The 19,196-nt window shown below is 41.7% G+C and overlaps 1 protein-coding gene across 1 annotated transcript in view; it reads right to left on the bottom strand.

Moving 5' to 3' along the window:
* Positions 1-5,295: 5,295 nt before the first annotated feature.
* The window catches only part of nfxl1 (nuclear transcription factor, X-box binding-like 1), a 296,805-nt gene continuing 282,904 nt past the window's right edge, over positions 5,296-19,196 (bottom strand). The window contains exons 12-25 of the mRNA XM_074623675.1: positions 17,266-17,390; positions 17,018-17,140; positions 16,229-16,319; positions 14,882-15,002; positions 14,641-14,797; positions 13,712-13,803; positions 12,793-12,814; positions 11,660-11,782; positions 11,244-11,398; positions 9,274-9,343; positions 7,717-7,821; positions 7,550-7,630; positions 7,347-7,400; positions 5,296-6,132 (exon numbers count right to left, since the gene is read on the bottom strand). Coding sequence (XP_074479776.1) covers positions 5,938-6,132; positions 7,347-7,400; positions 7,550-7,630; positions 7,717-7,821; positions 9,274-9,343; positions 11,244-11,398; positions 11,660-11,782; positions 12,793-12,814; positions 13,712-13,803; positions 14,641-14,797; positions 14,882-15,002; positions 16,229-16,319; positions 17,018-17,140; positions 17,266-17,390 — 1,514 coding nt within the window. The 3' untranslated portion in view covers positions 5,296-5,937. The remainder of the gene's footprint in view (positions 6,133-7,346; positions 7,401-7,549; positions 7,631-7,716; positions 7,822-9,273; positions 9,344-11,243; positions 11,399-11,659; positions 11,783-12,792; positions 12,815-13,711; positions 13,804-14,640; positions 14,798-14,881; positions 15,003-16,228; positions 16,320-17,017; positions 17,141-17,265; positions 17,391-19,196) is intronic.

The following is a 19,196-nucleotide window of genomic DNA, read 5'->3' as shown; positions in this document are numbered from 1 at the left end:
CACAAATACGCAGCAACCAAATAATAATTATATTAATAATAATCATAACAGAAGTTATCGAGACGATTTTAATCATTTTTACCCTCAATAATAATAATAATAATATATATTATACAAACCGTCAGAAAAGATTCCAAAAACAACAATAACTAAAATACCGTCTATGTGAGATTTGTACGTTTTTGTTTAACTGTTTGTTACTTTTTCTGTTTCTGAACTGAGCTGCAAACTAACAGCTATTCTTTTTATCTTCTCTTATTTTCTCGATTAATCAGGTAATAATTTAGTTTATATATTTAAAAAAAACTGCAACAAACGATCCAAAACTTGAAGATATTCAGTTTGTTTCCATAAAAGACAAAAAAAAAACAGCAAATATTCACTTTTCAGACCTAAAATATCTACTTGAACTTTAACATCACTACCTGATTATCTAAATCATTGATCCATTCATTAATTAATTAATTAATTAGATGAACTTCTGAAACATAATTATATTCAGTTTAATCAGTAATAGTAGAATAACTGATAAGTCGTCACAGTTACAGGTTATTGTTATTTGTATTGTTCTGCTGTGGAATAAAACCTGATGTTATATATAATATAATTAAACATTTATTAGTAAGTAAACATTGAACATATCACTTTATTTATTATAACAACAACCAATAACAAACCGCCTTCTGTTCGCACATTTCACTGAAATCATTTGTCCGGAGAACAATTGTCTTTTTTTTTGTCTTACATGATAAGCTGAATATTTGTGTTTTTGGACGGTTGGACGGACAAAACGAGACATCTGAAGACGTCTTCTTGGACTGAGGGAAGTTATAACATTGTTCACTATTTTCTGAAATTTTACAGGTAAAATGATTAATCAAGTTCATCAAAGTGAGTTTTAATTTAACAATTTGTTCAGAGAATAAATAAATAATTTTCTTTGTCTTACGTGATTAACTCACTTTATGTAAACTGAATGTTTTGGACGGTTGGTCGGACAAATCAAGACATCTGAAGACGACATTTTCTGGACATTTTTCACATTTTTCTGACATTTTAAAAACGATTAATCAAGAAAAGTTGTATTAATTTAATTACAGGCTTAGTTCGTTTCTGTCTCCTTAAATGATTTAAGTCAACCAGCAGTGATTAGTGTTAATGACGAGGGCTGTTTGAGCGTCACATTAGAGCTGCACTAATCATTTTAATTATGTATGAAGGTGCCTTTTTTTATCTGACAGCTTCTATAAATAAATGTAAAAAACAGGGATGCACTAATCCGACTTTCCGATAGCTGGACTTTGGGTTTTTAATTATCATTATTTTAATGTAATTAATGAGCTTTATGTTTCACTGTGTGGAAGTGACTGTTATCATTCTGTTATGTGTAACATCAGACCGGACTTAAACGTTGATTTCTTAACTTTGTAAAGCAAAATGTGACCGATAAATACATATCTATTTAATGATGTATTATTAAAATAATAAATCAAACATCAGCAACTTGGTCAAACATCTTCTAAACTAACAGGAATTACAGTTCAAATGTGAACATGTGATTATGTTTAATTCAGCAACAGATCGGTCAAAACGTAAACAGGAATTTAAATTCCAGTTAATAATGTTTATAGTAAAAAAACATAGAAGTGAATAGATCCGACTCATTGGCCCGATATCTGATCAGCTATTAGAGTCAGTATCGGCCCGATACCTGATCAGCTATTAGTCAGTATCGGCCTGATATTTGATCAGCTATTAGAGTCAGTATCGGCCCGATATCTGATCAGCTATTAGAGTCAGTATCGGCCCGATATCTGATCAGCTATTAGAGTCAGTATCGGCCCGATATCTGATCAGCTATTAGAGTCAGTATCGGCCCGATATCTGATCAGCTATTAGAGTCAGTATCGGCCCGATATCTGATCAGCTATTAGAGTCAGTATCGGCCCGATATCTGATCAGCTTTTAGAGTCAGTATCGGCCCGATATCTGATCAGCTATTAGAGTCAGTATCGGCCCGATATCTGATCAGCTATTAGAGTCAGTATCGGCCCGATATCTGATCAGCTTTTAGAGTCAGTATCGGCCCGATATCTGATCAGCTATTAGAGTCAGTATCGGCCCGATATCTGATCAACTATTAGAGTCAGTATCGGCCCGATATCTGATCTGGTATCTGTACATCCCTGGTAAAAAATAAATAATGCTATCCTCATGTACTTTTCTTTTTAACTGCTTCTTCAGTCTGACAGAGTTTTAAAGCTGCATCGATTAGTCGATCAAGTCGAGCAACAGAGAATAAATTATTTTAATAATTGTTTAAGTCATACGTCGAGCAACAATTCAACAATTCCATAATACTACACTGAATTTATTTGTATTTTGAAGTCTTGGTCGGACAAAAAGAGACATTTAAAGACTCATTTTTAGCTTCTAGAAAATTGTGATGGACATTTTCAAATGTTTTCTTACATTTTATAGAACATTATTTATTTAATAATTATTTATTTATTTAATTTTTGAAATGATTAATAATTATTTTTATTAAATCGATAATGAAAATAATAGTTTGCAGCTCTATTCATAAGCAGAGTTCATATTAACTGTAACAGTTGGACTGTTATATGTTACAAACACGTTTTATAGGACAAGTAATTAATCAAGAAAATAATCAATTAATTCCATAACAGCAAACTGAATTTATTTATATTTTGTGTTGGTCGGACAAAGAAAAAAAGACATTCATTTTTACCTCTATAAAATTGGACATTTTCAACTACATTTTATATACCATTCTTTATTTAATAATTATTTTATATTTTTTTAATTAAACAATCAATAATGAAGTATTTATTTTGCAGCTCTATTCAGAAGCAGAGTTCATATTAACGGAGTGATTAATAGAGAAAATAATCGATTAAAGTGATTATTAGTTACAGCTCTACATCAGTTTATTAATGGATTCATTAAGAGTTTCTTAATGATCTTTTAACTATTAGAGGTGAGACAACACAGCAGCTTTCAGAGACAGAGACAGAGGACAGAGGACAGACAGAGACAGAGACAGACAGAGACAGAGACAGAGACAGACAGAGACAGAGACAGAGGACAGACAGAGAGAGGACAGAGTGAAGGGCAGCAGCAGCCGGTCAGAGCTGCTGTCAGGTCTACAGGATAGAATAGAATAGAATAGAATAGAATAGAATAGAATAGAGACTCACCGTCGCTGCTGCTCCGCTGAAGGTGACACGCGGGCAGGACAACATGACCCGATGGAGCCGAGAGACAGACCATCACCTCCAACTGCTGCTCCTGTTACAGAGACAAGCTGACTCCTCCTCCTCCCCCCTCCTCTCTGGTCTCTACTCTCTCTCTCTCTCTCTCTCCTCTCTCCTCTCTCCTTCTCTCTCGACCCCTCTCTCTCTCCCTCAGAGTCTCTCTCCCTCTGTCGCTCTCTCTCTCCCTCAGAGTCTCTCTCTCTCTCTCTACCTCTCTCCCTCAGAGTCTCTCTCTCTCTCTCTACCTCTCTCCCTCAGAGTCTCTCTCTCTCTCTCTACCTCTCTCCCTCAGAGTCTCTCTCTCTCTCTCTACTCTCCCTCTCTCTCCCTCAGAGTCTCTCTCTCTCTCTCTACCTCTCTCCCTCAGAGTCTCTCTCTCTCTCTCTACCTCTCTCCCTCAGAGTCTCTCTCTCTCTCTCTACCTCTCTCCCTCAGAGTCTCTCTCTCTCTCTCTACTCTCCCTCTCTCTCCCTCAGAGTCTCTCTCTCTCTCTCTACCTCTCTCCCTTGGAGTCTCTCTCTCTCTCTCTACCTCTCTCCCTTGGAGTCTCTCTCTCTCTAAAACATGGGATTAAACTCAGATCACAGCCAGGTGCATGCTGGGACTTGAGCCTCGTGCCTCTGTGTGCGTCTTAAATCCCCAAAACACTCTCTACACAACTTGTGTGTGTGTGTGTGTGTGTGTGTGTGTGTGTTTCTTGTACTTCTATCTATGTGAGGACCAATTACAGTCCAGAGACTCTCCATGTGAGGACCTTTTGAATTGTGGGGACATTTTTTCCCCTCATCACCTCAAAGCTCCGTTTAGAACTTTCAAGTTCCAAAAGTATCAAAAGCTCCTTCAACATTCCGTTAACGTTTGTGACAATTCTAGAAGCCTTGTTAACGGATCAACCTCTCAGGGACGGCGTACAAACTAGCGTCAGCTCTGGAGGAACGGCGCCTCCTCTCTGCTCACTGCTGTAAACACATCCAGCTCATTTCCTGTTCCACAACTGATAGAAAACGCTGAGCGGGGCGCGATCAATACGGCTGTTTCTGAATCAATTATTACATTTAGAACACTTTATAATAACCATCATTTATAAATGCTAAATTGATAGTTAATTAAACTTAGTTAAGTTATTTTACTGTTAACAGACAATGAAATGATAATTAATGTTTACTAATAATTAGTAATTAGTAATTTATAATTAATTTATTTTATCATAAGTTTGTGTAATATGAAATAATTACTTTATAAATGATATATTGTATCATAGCTGATAAGAGACATTAAATTTTTTATTACATTAGTACACTAATACCAGTTTATTTTTGAACACCTTATAACATTTTATATACTATATTAAGTATTTGTTAATTACCAAATGATTTGTAAACCTTTAACATATCGTTTGTAAAACATCTATAAACATTACAGATAGATGGACCAGAAACCAATTATTAACAATTAACAAAGTGTTAACTATTTAGTTAATTAATGTTTATACATATTTACAAAGTATTTATTAAGCATCTAACAATTTATTATAATCATCATTTGCAACTTTATAATAGTCATCCAAATAATGTTTATAGACGTTTACAAGACGTTAACCATTAACAAAATATGAACTATCTAAATAATGCTTATAGATGCTTTAACAAACCAATTATTAACCATTAACAAAGTGTTAACTATCTATCTAAATAATATTTATAGATGTTTTACAAACAATTTCCTAAATGTTTACAATTAATTTTGTAATCATTAACAAATACTTTTATATATAGTAGATAAAATGTGCCACAATAAACTGTTAAAATAACAAATTATAGCATTACTAATAATTATTAAACAATATTAATAATCATTTCATTATCAGTAAAATAACTATTAACTCAGTTTAATTAATTATCAATTTTCCATTTATAAATGATGGTTATTATGAAGTGTTACCTTACATTCAAAATCATTATAAACAACAAACCTTTTACGTTCAGCAGGAGGACAGTGACGGTGAAACCATTCAACATTTACAGTTTTATACATTTTATTTTTCAAATATTTGACAAAGAAAAAGCAAAAAAAGAGAAGAAACAACATTTTTTAACATTTCAGGATTTCAGAAGTAAAAGATTGTAAAGTAAGACATGATCTTTTAATGGTACGGGTTAAAACGTGGGCGTGTTCAGACTACAGCTGTAACCATTAGTCGATTAATCAAACAAAAGAAAATGTGAGAAGTCACAACTTTTCTTTGTTTTAACGTTTCAATAAAAACATTTTTCTTTGAGATTTTGACGAGACATTTGATGATGTCACATTTAGCTCTATATCGTGATACTTCTCACCATTTTCATCTGTTTGACCAATCGATTAATTCAACAAAATAACTGACAGAATAAATCTATTAAGTAACTAATCAGCTCAAATTCAGATCTTTATCACCGTTCGTTGAATCATTTAAATGTTTTAAAGTGTTTTTTGTTGGTATTGGTAAGGAAACTTTAAATCACACCCGACCTTCATTAAAGAAACTAAATTAAAACTACTACGATGAAAAAACAGCAATCCGATACAAGGACTTCGTTAATGTACAGAATCAAAACGAGCAGGAAACAGAGTTAAATAAAAGAGAGTGAAAATAGAAACACATGTGTGTTAACGTGTTGCTTCAGGGCGTGGTCAGGAGGTGGTAGGCGGCGGCGGCCAGCAGAGCTCCGCCCAGCGGGACGAGGACGAAGGCAGCGCACCTCCTCCACCACCTCGCCACCCTCCCCCCCTCGTCATCCACCTCCTCCCTCCTCCCTCGCTTCTTACTCCTCCGACCTCCTCGCTGCTGGCGCTTCTCAAACGCCTCCAGCTCCTCCTGAACACACATTCAGACGCCGCTTAAAACCTCATTAACTAAGACCTGTTATTAAGTTTGAATTACTGTGATCATAGATTAAAAACTCTTCACGATTTAACGCCACATTATCAAAACAATCATTATTAACCCTTTCATGGTGGTTTCAAAGATGAAATACTTATTAAAGCTTAAAAACTGTGAAACTGAGGCTCAATAGAAAGTTAGTATTAATGATGAATGAAGGTTTATTGACGCAGTTATTATTTAAAGGGCGGATCCATCTACGTTCTTTCCTGCAGTGTCCCGATAAAGCGCATATTCGTACATAATATTCATACACAATGTTACAATAAAACGCAGCATGTTACGATAAAACCCCATAAAAGGCTCAGTGTCTCAATAAAGCGCACAGTGTCCCGATAAAGCGCGCGGTGTCCCGATAAAGCGCATATTCGTAACACACAATGTTTTGATAAAACACAGCATGTGACGATAAAACCCGATAAAAGGCTCAGTGTCTCAAAGCACCAGTGTTTCAATAAAGCGCGCAGTGTCCCAAAAAAAAGGCTCAGTGTCCCGATAAAGCACATATTGTTAATACACCATGTTAGGATAAAGCACAGCATTTTACGATAAAACTCGATAAAAGGCTCAGTGTCTCAATAAAGCGCACGGTGTCCCGATAAAGCGCATATTCGTACATAATATTCATACACAATGTTACAATAAAACGCAGCATGTTACGATAAAACCCCATAAAAGGCTCAGTGTCTCAATAAAGCGCACAGTGTCCCGATAAAGCGCGCGGTGTCCCGATAAAGCGCATATTCGTAACACACAATGTTTTGATAAAACACAGCATGTGACGATAAAACCCGATAAAAGGCTCAGTGTCTCAAAGCACCAGTGTTTCAATAAAGCGCGCAGTGTCCCAAAAAAAAGGCTCAGTGTCCCGATAAAGCACATATTGTTAATACACCATGTTAGGATAAAGCACAGCATTTTACGATAAAACTCGATAAAAGGCTCAGTGTCTCAATAAAGCGCACGGTGTCCCGATAAAGCGTATATTCGTAATACACCACACTGAAAGGGTTATTTTAGATTTGTTTCTGTACTTTCTTTTACTGTACTAATACACTGACTAGCAGGATGTATATATATATGTATATATATATACACTGTTCATGTAGCAGTGAATAACGTGATGATGAACGTGTCTCCAGACTCACCTGAAGTTTCTTCTGCTCCTCCTCCTGAGCTGCTTTCTGCTCCGCCTCCTTCACCTGAGCACAAACACACACAAACACAAGTATTGAGATTCAATATGACCATGTATCGTGATGGTTGTTAACTCTTTAAACACCAGATCATGAAATAAAGTAGAATCATCCCCTTCTAAGAGACTTAGAAACTGAGGTTGGTGTTTGTGTACCTGGCTGACTTTCCTCTGCTGGTCTCTGCAGGAGTCGTCACACTGAACCACACACTGATCGGACGGCGAGCACGGGAACTCCTGCACACACACACACAGTTATATAAACGCACAAAGCTCACACTGCTGTGAAGTGTTTCCGTGGATACTGTGTAATGTGTGCGTACCTTCTTGATCCTCCTGCAGGGACACCTGAGCTTCACCTTCTGCTGACATTTCTCTGCACACACACCTGGATGACACACCTGCTTACAGCGATGTCCGCAGCTCAGCTGGAACGAAGAGAGAAGAAACACACCGACAGCAGTCAGAGTCTCTGGTCCTCAGCAGAGGAAACATGAAACCGACCGTTTACATCGGTCTGTTTGTCTTTCAGCTCTAAATCTCTCTTCAAACTGAAGACTAGGACTCAGAACCAGCCGTCTGCATCCTGGAGCAGGAAGAAAGAACTTCATACCCAGAAACAAAATGATAACAAATAATAAAAAAGCAGGAGTGTTTCATCGGTGGTGCCGCACAGCATCCCGATAAAGGATGCAATGTCGCAATAAAGTGCGCAGTGGGCCGATAAAGTGGACTGTGTCATGATGAAGCGCAGAGTCTACCGATTAAACGCACAATATGCCGATAAAGCTCACTGTCCCAATGAAGCGCACAGCGTGCCGATAGTGTGCCGACACAGCGCGCCGATAAAACGCAGTGTCCCGATAAAGCGCACAGCGTCCCGATAGTGTGCCGACACAGCGCGCCGATAAAACGCAGTGTCCCGATAAAGCGCACAGCGTCCCGATAGTGTGCCGACACAGCACGCAGTGTCCCAATGAAGCGCACAGCGTGCCGATAGTGTGCCGACACAGCGCGCAGTGTGCCGATAAAACGCAGTGTCCCGATAAAGCGCACAGCGTGCCGATAGTGTGCCGACACAGCGCGCCGATAAAACGCAGTGTCCCGATAAAGCGCACAGCGTGCCGATAGTGTGCCGACACAGCACGCAGTGTCCGGATAAAGCGCACTACTAACCATCTCCTATCTTTACAATCTTTCATATCCAGACGTAGTAAATGATATAAAAGAAAAACACTAGTTTATTTATTTTCCAAACATGTTGATTGTTGAACTGAAGTGAAACAAAAAGTAAGTTTGATCAGCTGAGTCCGTCAGAATCAATCAAACCTTCCACTGGTTGTGTTTGTTATTCCAGCTCGGAGAGAGAGTCGAGGCTTTTAAGAGCTCTAGTTACTGCACACTGTGAAAACACACACTCTAACACACACTAACACACACTTCAAACAAACATCTGACTGTGTGTGTGTGTGTGTGTGTGTGTGTGTGTGTGTGTGTCAGTGCCAGTAAGTGACAGAGTGAAACAGCTAAATCATTCCCAGGTGAAAGTAAAACACACTCACAGATACACTTGGTGTGTGAGCGGGTGTCGTCTGGCGCCACAGAGCTGAATTGATTATTGTATCGTGTTACTGTTGCCATGACACCATGACACCGCCGATTATTGATTATTGATCGGGACGTAAAGGAACACAGAAGAATCAAAGGAGGGAAACAGTGAGAGTTCTTCCAGCATGTTGTCACACAGGAATGAGAGGCCACTTCCAAATACTGATAAACAAGTCCCATGATGCAATGGGGCCCAAGTAGAGGTCTCCGTAGATGGACGGTGTGTGTGTGTGTGTGTGTGTGTGTGTGTGTGTGTGTGTGTTTGTGTTCACCTCTTTAGGACACTGGTTGTTGCAGGAGCCCAACGCCACCTTCGTCTGTTCATCAGCTGATGTCAACTTCCTACACAGACAAAAACAGTCTTCTCACATTCAGTGTACAGATTACACAACGCGATGAGAGCCGTGAGAGTCAACCAGAACAGTGAAGATAAACAATGAGCTGAAACTCACTATAAATCCACAGTAACATATGTGACTCTCGTTTTAACGTCTACATTAGCCGCGAACAGAACTTCACTCAGGCTGTTCTCGTACAAAGTTCGTAGCTAAACCTACGAAAAGTAATGCACTGTTTATATCTGTATATGTTCGTATATATCCCACGAAAATCAACTCTTAAGTAACGCCACTTCCGTAGTTATTTTAACTCAAACGTTGACTTATTTGTCACGTAACTTCCGTACTTAAACAACGCCACTTCCGTAGTTTGTTACGTAACGTCCGTACTTATGTAACGCCACTTCTTTAGTTTGTTACGTAACTTCCGTACTTAAGTAACGCCGCTTCCGTAGTTTGTTACGTAACGTCCGTACTTATGTAACGCCACTGCCGTAGTTTGTTACGTAACTTCCTTACTTAAGTAACGCTGCTTCCGTAGTTTGTTACGTAACGTCTGTACTTATGTAACGCCACTGCCGTAGTTTGTTACGTAACTTCCGTACTTAAGTAACGCCGCTTCCGTAGTTTGTTACGTAACGTCTGTACTTATGTAACGCCACTGCCGTAGTTTGTTACGTAACTTCCTTACTTAAGTAACGCTGCTTCCATAGTCTGTTACGTAACTTTTGTACTTAACACCACTTTCGTAGTTTTCTACGTAACTTCCGTACTTAAGTAACGTCACTTCTGTAGTTTGTTACGTAACTTCTGTACTTATGTAACATCACTTCCGTAGTTTGTTACGTAACTTCAGTACTTAAGTAACGCCACTTCCGTAGTTTGTTACGTAACTTCAGTACTCATGCAACATCATTACCGTAGTTTGTTACGTAACTTCCGTATTTAAGTAACGCCACTTCCGTAGTTTGTTACGTAACTTTCGTACTTATGTAACGGCACTTCCGTAGTTTGTTATGCAACTTTTGTACTTAACGCCACTTCCGTAGTTTGTTACGTAACTTTCGTACTTATGTAACGCCACTTCTGTAGTTTGTTACGTAACTTCCGTATTTAAGTAACGCCACTTCCGTAGTTTGTTACGTAACTTTTGTACTTAAGTAACGCTACTTCTGTAGTTTGTTACGTAACTTCCGTATTTAAGTAACGCCACTGCCGTAGTTTGTTACGTAACTTCCTTACTTAAGTAACGCTGCTTCCATAGTCTGTTATGTAACTTTTGTACTTAACACCATTTTCGTAGTTTTCTACGTAACTTCTGTACTTAAGTAACGCCACTTCCGTAGTTTGTTACGTAACTTCAGTACTTATGTAACATCATTACCGTAGTTTGTTACGTAACTTCCGTATTTAAGTAACGCCACTTCCGTAGTTTGTTACGTAACTTTCGTACTTATGTAACGGCACTTCCGTAGTTTTTTATGCAACTTTTGTACTTAACGCCACTTCCGTAGTTTGTTACATAACTTTCGTACTTATGTAACGCCACTTCCGTAGTTTGTTACGTAACTTTCGTACTTATGTAACGCCACTTCCGTAGTTTGTTATGCAACTTTTGTACTTAACGCCACTTCCGTAGTTTGTTACATAACTTTCGTACTTATGTAACGCCACTTCCGTAGTTTGTTACGTAACTTTCGTACTTATGTAACGGCACTTCCGTAGTTTGTTACGTAACTTCCGTACTTAAGTAGCATCACTTTTGCAGTTATTTTAACCTGAAACACAATCTTTTCCTAAACCTAACCAAGTTGTTAACTGTGAATTAATCAGTGGACTAATAATGTTAAACAACAAGGAGACAACGGTCATGTGACGTGGATGAAAGCGTTGCGTGTACTGACGTGCACTCCACGTAGAGCATGCTGATCTTGCAGTGGCAGCGTTGGCGGATCATCTGGCTGCAGGTGGGACAGTTGCCGGGGTGACAGGGACGGGAGCAGGGGTGAGGACAGCTGGGGGGGCGGGGCTTAGAGCAGCTCTCGTCACACACCTCGCACTGCAGAGACGGAGAGAGAGAGACAGAGGGACAGAGGGACAGAGGGACAGAGAGAGAGAGAGAGAGAGAGAGAGAGAGAGAGAGAGAGAGAGAGAGAGACAGAGACAGAGAGAGAGAGACAGACAGACAGACAGACAGACAGACAGAGAGAGAGAGACAGAGAGAGTACGTTATCACGTTATCTTTTACAGCCCTAACATGTACGTTCTATGATGTCATAATGACTTTTGGCATCAATAAACATCCTAAGGAGGTCATCACCTTGTTGCCGTGGGTAACCAGGTGACACTCCCTGCTGCAGGTGTGGTTTCCGCAGGTCAAAGGTCGTCCGCAAGGTCGTTTACAGGAGAATCGACCCTGGCGATGACACGGCACCGGGCTGACCTGACGGACACAGACAGACAGAGAGACGTCTTTATTAAGACTCGTCTCAAGGTGGACGAGTGTGTGATGAATACTGAACAGCTAAATGGGATGAAGAGCAGGAGAGGGACAGAGGAGACGAACAGAAAGAGAGAGAGAGGAGACAGAGAAGGACAGAGGAGACGAACAGAGAGAGAGAGAGGAGACAGAGAAGGATACAGGAGACGAACAGAGAGAGAGAGAGAGGAGACAGAGAAGGACAGAGGAGACAAACAGAGAGAGAGAGGAGACAGAGAAGGACACAGGAGACGAACAGACAGAGAGAGGAGACAGAGAAGGACAGAGGAGACAAACAGAGAGAGAGAGGAGACAGAGAAGGACAGAGGAGACGAACAGACAGAGAGAGGAGACAGAGAAGGACAGAGGAGACGAACAGAGAGAGAGAGAGAGAGAGGAGACAGAGAAGGACACAGGAGACGAACAGAGAGAGAGAGAGAGTGAGAGAGAGAGAAGGACAGAGGAGACGAACAGAGAGAGAGAGAGAGGAGACAGAGAAGGACAGAGGAGACGAACAGAGAGAGAGAGGAGACAGAGAAGGACAGAGGAGACGAACAGAGAGAGAGAGGAGACAGAGAAGGACAGAGGAGACAAACAGACAGAGAGAGGAGACAGAGAAGGACAGAGGAGACGAACAGACAGAGAGAGGAGACAGAGAAGGACAGAGGAGACGAACAGACAGAGAGAGGAGACAGAGAAGGACAGAGGAGACGAACAGACAGAGAGAGGAGACAGAGAAGGACAGAGGAGACGAACAGACAGAGAGAGGAGACAGAGAAGGACAGAGGAGACGAGTGAGGAGTGAACGAGGAGGAGGTCAGAGCGATTAACTAATAATAGACAACGAGACGGAGAAGACGGATAAGGGAGGAGAGGAGGAAATGATCAATCTAGAGACGAAGGCTGTGGTTTGTGTGTTAGAGATGAACTGGTGATAAACTGGTTAAACTGGGAGACAACATGAAGGTTCTTACCTCATGTTCTCCAAAACACGTCCTGAAAGACACAGAGAGACAAACTGAACAGTTAATACTCTATCTTTATATACAGTCTCTGGTTCAAACGTCTCTTTGTCTGAAACAAAGAGACGTTCGTTTGTTTCAGCAGCCAGAAACAAACGAACGTGAAACTTCACCGACTGGATTCTGTTATATATCCCATCTCTGGTCGTCTTGAAAAGTCGTCTGTTGACACTTTAAGATGCATTTATTTACACATTAATACCACACACACGCACGCACGCGCACACGCACACACACACACACACACACAGACACACACACACAGAGATTCAGAGTCTGTCCTGTTTGTGTCTGTTGGCCTGAGTTTCCTCAACATCAACACACACAGATGGTTGGTGTTGGTCGTCCACTGCGTCACTGAGCTGCAGGCAGCTGGCACACACAACTGTTCTCCACACACTCACAACACACTCACAACACACCCACAACACACTCACAACACACAACAGACAACACCCAGCATGCAGTGTGTTTCTTAATCTCAGGTCTAATGATCCGTGACGGGACCGAAGCAGCCGACACACTGAGACTCAACCTGCTGTTTAGTTTCATTTTACTCTGTTCTCCAGCAGTACCGCCGCTCGTACCGCTCCTCGTACCGCTCCTCGTAGCGCTCCTCGTAGCGCCGCTCGTAGCGCCGCTCGTAGCGCCGCTCGTACCGCCATACATCATGTTTTCATATTAACATACTGCAAGTTTAACCTCCACAGAAATATCACAGCTTCTACTCTCTGTGTATGAACAGATGAAGAGGCTGATGACACTAGAACTGTTCTACTGAATGCATCGTGTGTGTTGGACCTACGTCGGTATGGGTACTGTGTGTGTGTGTGTGTGTGTGTGTGTGTGTGTGTGTGTGTGTTGGACCTACGTTGCTATGGGTACTTGACACGGCGGACACGGCAGAGCTTTCTGAACGAACGCCGGTTCGGACGGCTGCTCCCACGGACCGGCTAGCTGCACCTAAAAATACACAACGAGTTTATCAGGAAGACATCCAGATGTTCCAGATGTTCAACTAACATCATTCACTCTGTCTGACAGGAAACAGGAAACACCACCGATAATAATAAAGACTGATATACACACTCTTCATCATCCAGTCTGACATCCACTGATAAAGAAACACTTCATCAGTCGCCTGCTGAAATACATAATCTATATTATAATATGTGAGTACTTTCTATATTGATTTCATGTTGTTGTTTACTGATGGGTAGTTTGTGAGTTTACCAGAGGATCATTGAGATCTTAAATTAATAAATTAAGTTGTATTATTATTATTATTAATATTAATGAAGTAAGTAAAGTATATAAATGTTAATCAGCTTTAGAAGAGCTAGAAGGCTAGCTGTTTCCAGTCTTTATGCTAAGCTAAGTTAGCTGTTTCCAGTCTTTATGCTAAGCTAAGTTAGCTGTTTCCAGTCTTTATGCTAAGCTAAGTTAGCTGTTTCCAGTCTTTATGCTAAGCTAAGTTAGCTGTTTCCAGTCTTTATGCTAAGCTAGGTTAGCTGTTTCCAGTCTTTATGCTAAGCTAAGTTAGCTGTTTCCAGTCTTTATGCTAAGCTAAGTTAGCTGTTTCCAGTCTTTATGCTAAGCTAAGTTAGCTGTTTCCAGTCTTTATGCTAAGCTAGGCTAGCTGTTTCCAGTCTTTATGCTAAGCTAAGTTAGCTGTTTCCAGTCTTTATGCTAAGCTAGGCTAGCCCAGCTTGATATTTCCCGTCCTACTGGTGGACCTGTCGGTGGACCTGTTGGTGCACGTGTCGGTGCACGTGTTGGTGCACGGCGGCAGCAGCGTACCTGTTGGGACTTGACCAGCACGCGGTCGTGGCAGGGCTGAGGACAGGTGTGGCTGCAGCGCGGCAGCGGCAGCAGGCAGGGCTGTCTGCAGGGGGGGCAGGGCGCCGGGTGGCAGCGGTGCGTCTCTCTGGTCGGGTGGTGGCAGGACGGAGGACACCTGGAGGACACGGAGGAGTTATAATGAGAGGTTCAGGTGAGAGGGAACAGGTGTGGGGGGGGGGGTCGTCTGGTGGATGTTCACCTGCAGGTCTCTTTGCAGCGCGGCGGTTTGGTGCTCCGTTCTCGTCCACAGGGGACGGCCAAGACGGACGAACCGCAGGTACACCTGACCTCCACCGTCTCCGGACACGGATAACAGCTACCTGAAGGACACGAGAGACAGGAGAGACACCTCCAGCATAAAAACACTTTAATGGAGACTCGGTTGTGTATTTCCTGTAAGTGAGTTTATCGGAATGTGGTCACGCCGATAAAGTCTGTACTTCATCAGTCGACTCTCTCTGCCTGGCTTCTAGGAAGAGTGTTTACCAGCAGATAGCACCGAGAGAGACAGCTGATACAGATAAAACCTTCACGGTGTGATATAACCGGAGCCACGCCTCCACGACGGTTCTCACATTATTAAATAACTCTATTAAAGGTCTAAATCAATCTGGTTCATTAGTGAAGCCTGCAGCCGAAACGCTGCAGGAAAACAACTTAATGCTTATTAATATGACGAGTCTGGTTCAGAACACACCGGACGTCACGTCACATCATCGTCTGTCAGATACGTTGTGATCTGTTGAGGGAGGCACAGCTGGTCGGAGGTCAAAGGTCAGATTCAGGAACCCATAACACCTCCTGAAGTGTGTGTGTGTGTGTGTGTGTGTGTGTGTTGACAGACACATTTGAATGAGGGAAAACGTTGACCTCTGCTTCCTGCCAACACTAATCCCTTTTATTAAAGCGTGTTTGTTTGCATAATAACACGCCGCTTCCTGCGTCTATTGTTTCCTGACTGGACGATAAAAAAAAGATTAATTTATGCGTCCGCCTGCCTGGTGATTTGCTGAATAGATTAAAGATAGTTTGTTTGTGCGTCTGCGTGCTGATTGGCTGTTCTGACCTTTCAGGGGGAAACGGATAGAAGGTCGCACCGCCGCCGACGCATCGCCACGCAGATAACAGCTGACACCGAGGCCTCTGTGATTATTAACAAAGACTTTTAATGATCCAGACTTCAGGTTCAGAAAGATGTTTTGTGGACGGCTCTAAATACTACGATACCCATGAGTCTCAGCTGCTGTTGCTATGGCGTTGGAGTCTGGATGGATCAGTAACAGGATATACAGCAGCTCCATCAACACTCAACATGACGTCATCGAGGCTCAGATACGGCAGCGGCGTTGTTGTGTGAATGCAGGACTTCTGATTGAAACCGAGTGTTTCTACTCTGAGGTTTGGTTGTTTGGTTGTTTGGTGTGTGTGTGTGTGTGTGCGTGTGTGTGCGTGTGTGTGTGTGCGTGCGTGCGTGTGTGTGTGTGCGTGTGCGTGCGTGCGTGCGTGTGTGTGTGTGTGTGCGTGTGTGCGTGCGTGCGTGCGTTACCTTGGTGACAGCCAGAGGGACACTTGTGGTTGCGACAGCCCAGAGTCCGACCACAGCTCTGGTCACACGCAGGGCAGTTACCAGGGCAGCACTGAAACACAAGGCATCATGGGAGTCTGTGTTTAATTAAACTGATTCCAGCGTTGACTTCTCTTTACTTCATATTCATCAGTTTCTCTCCACGGTGGAGGAGGTCCTCTCTTCAAACGGAGCTAAAAGCACCTCCAGGTAAAAACCTCCCAGGTGACATTCTGACGACATTAAAGTGATCCACGTCCTTTTGAATCCACACAGATGGAAATCAGATGTTATGAGCTCGTCCTGTCACATCACACACAGATCTGACAGTCAACCTTTAACAATCAGATTAGATAACATCGCTGTGACATTTACACCACAGGAAGACACAGACAGACAGAACCACGCAGCTGGAGGACAACGGAACACTAAACCATCTGCTCCCGTTGGGTAGTGGTAACTTTCTCAACTAACACCGGTGATCCTGGAGACTGAGGGACGAAACCAAGATGGAGACGGACGAAAACCAAGATGGAGACGAAACCAAGATGGAGACGGACAAAATGGCGAACTCGAGGCTTCAAAACGGTCGTCCACAAACCAGTGGGTGACGTCACGGTGCACACTGAATAGCTCGTCATGGTCACTAACAGAGAAGAGGTCTATATATAAACTAACGGACAGATGAAGTGATGATGATGAAGTAGTGATGATGATGATGTGATGATGATGATGAAGATGATGAAGTGATGATGATGATGATGTACTGACCTTCCTCCTGCACTGGTGTCTCTGGCAGCTTCTGGTTTTTGGACATTTGGAGTCACACAGGTATTCCTTATGACACGACATCAACCTCCTGTATTTCCCACACCTGCACTCCTTCTCCACCTCCTGTTGGACGGAGATACAGGTTCAGTGTGTTTATATAGTTTTACTGGCGTCGCTTTCAGTCCAAAATGGCAGAAGCGTATATCTCTGCTGCTGGGTTCCTGATGTCACGGCGTTCTCTGTCCTACCTGTCTGCAGGTCTCGCAGCTCCCTCGGTGACACCTCATGGAACAGGTGTGTTTCCCACACGACAGACGGCGGTCGCACGTGTCGCCGCACGGCATCACTTCCTCCGTGCACGGCAGAGACGACTCTTAAAGAAAACAGATTCGTTAGTTTCTCATGATTGAACCGGTTCCATTTAGAGTCTAAACTCTGCGTGACGTCACATTCTCAACGCAGAAGAAGTTTGATTTGAAAATACGTTTATCAGATTCTGTAGTGAAATAGTTAAAGAATATTAAAACGTATTGATGCGTTGCTTTTATCCACAGAAACACAGAAACACAAAACACAGAAACACAGAAACACAGAAACACAGAACACAGAAACACAGAACACAGAACACAGAACACAGAAACACAGAAACACAGAACACAGAAACACAGAACACAGAAACAGAGAAACAGAAACACAGAAACACAGAACACAGAAACACAGAACACAGAAACACAGAACACAGAAACACAGAAACACAGAACACAGAAACACAGAAACACAGAAACACAGAACACAGAAACACAGAACACAGAAACAGAGAAACACAGAACACAGAAACACAGAAACACAGAAACACAGAAACACAGAACACAGAAACACAGAAACACAGAACACAGAAACACAGAAACACAGAACACAGAAACACAGAAACACAGAAACACAGAACACAGAAACACAGAACACAGAAACACAGAACACAGAAACACAGAACACAGAAACAGAGAAACAGAAACACAGAAACACAGAACACAGAAACACAGAAACACAGAAACACAGAACACAGAAACACAGAACACAGAACACAGAAACACAGAAACACAGAAACACAGAAACACAGAACACAGAAACACAGAACACAGAAACACAGAAACACAGAAACACAGAACACAGAAACACAGAAACACAGAACACAGAAACACAGAAACACAGAAACACAGAACACAGAAACACAGAAACACAGAAACACAGAACACAGAAACACAGAAACACAGAACACAGAACACAGAAACACAGAAACACAGAAACACAGAAACACAGAACACAGAAACACAGAACACAGAAACACAGAAACACAGAAACACAGAAACAGAAACACAGAAACACAGAACACAGAAACACAGAACACAGAACACAGAAACACAGAAACACAGAAACACAGAACACAGAAACACAGAACACAGAAACACAGAAACACAGAAACACAGAACACAGAAACACAGAAACACAGAAACACAGAACACAGAACACAGAAACACAGAACACAGAAACACAGAACACAGAAACACAGAAACACAGAAACACAGAACACAGAAACACAGAACACAGAAACACAGAACACAGAAACACAGAACACAGAAACAGAGAAACAGAAACACAGAAACACAGAACACAGAAACACAGAACACAGAAACACAGAAACACAGAAACACAGAAACACAGAACACAGAAACACAGAACACAGAAACACAGAACACAGAAACAGAGAAACAGAAACACAGAAACACAGAACACAGAAACACAGAACACAGAAACACAGAAACACAGAAACACAGAAACAGAAACACAGAAACACAGAACACAGAAACACAGAACACAGAAACACAGAAACACAGAAACACAGAAACAGAAACACAGAAACACAGAACACAGAAACACAGAAACACAGAAACACAGAACACAGAAACACAGAAACACAGAAACACAGAACACAGAAACACAGAACACAGAAACACAGAAACACAGAAACACAGAACACAGAAACACAGAAACACAGAAACACAGAACACAGAACACAGAAACACAGAACACAGAAACACAGAACACAGAAACACAGAAACACAGAAACACAGAAACACAGAAACACAGAAACACAGAAACACAGAACACAGAAACACAGAAC

The sequence above is a fragment of the Sebastes fasciatus genome, chromosome 22, assembly GCF_043250625.1.
Source record: "Sebastes fasciatus isolate fSebFas1 chromosome 22, fSebFas1.pri, whole genome shotgun sequence".
Taxonomy (NCBI): Eukaryota; Metazoa; Chordata; class Actinopteri; order Perciformes; family Sebastidae; genus Sebastes; species Sebastes fasciatus.
This window is presented reverse-complemented; position numbering and strand designations above follow the sequence as displayed.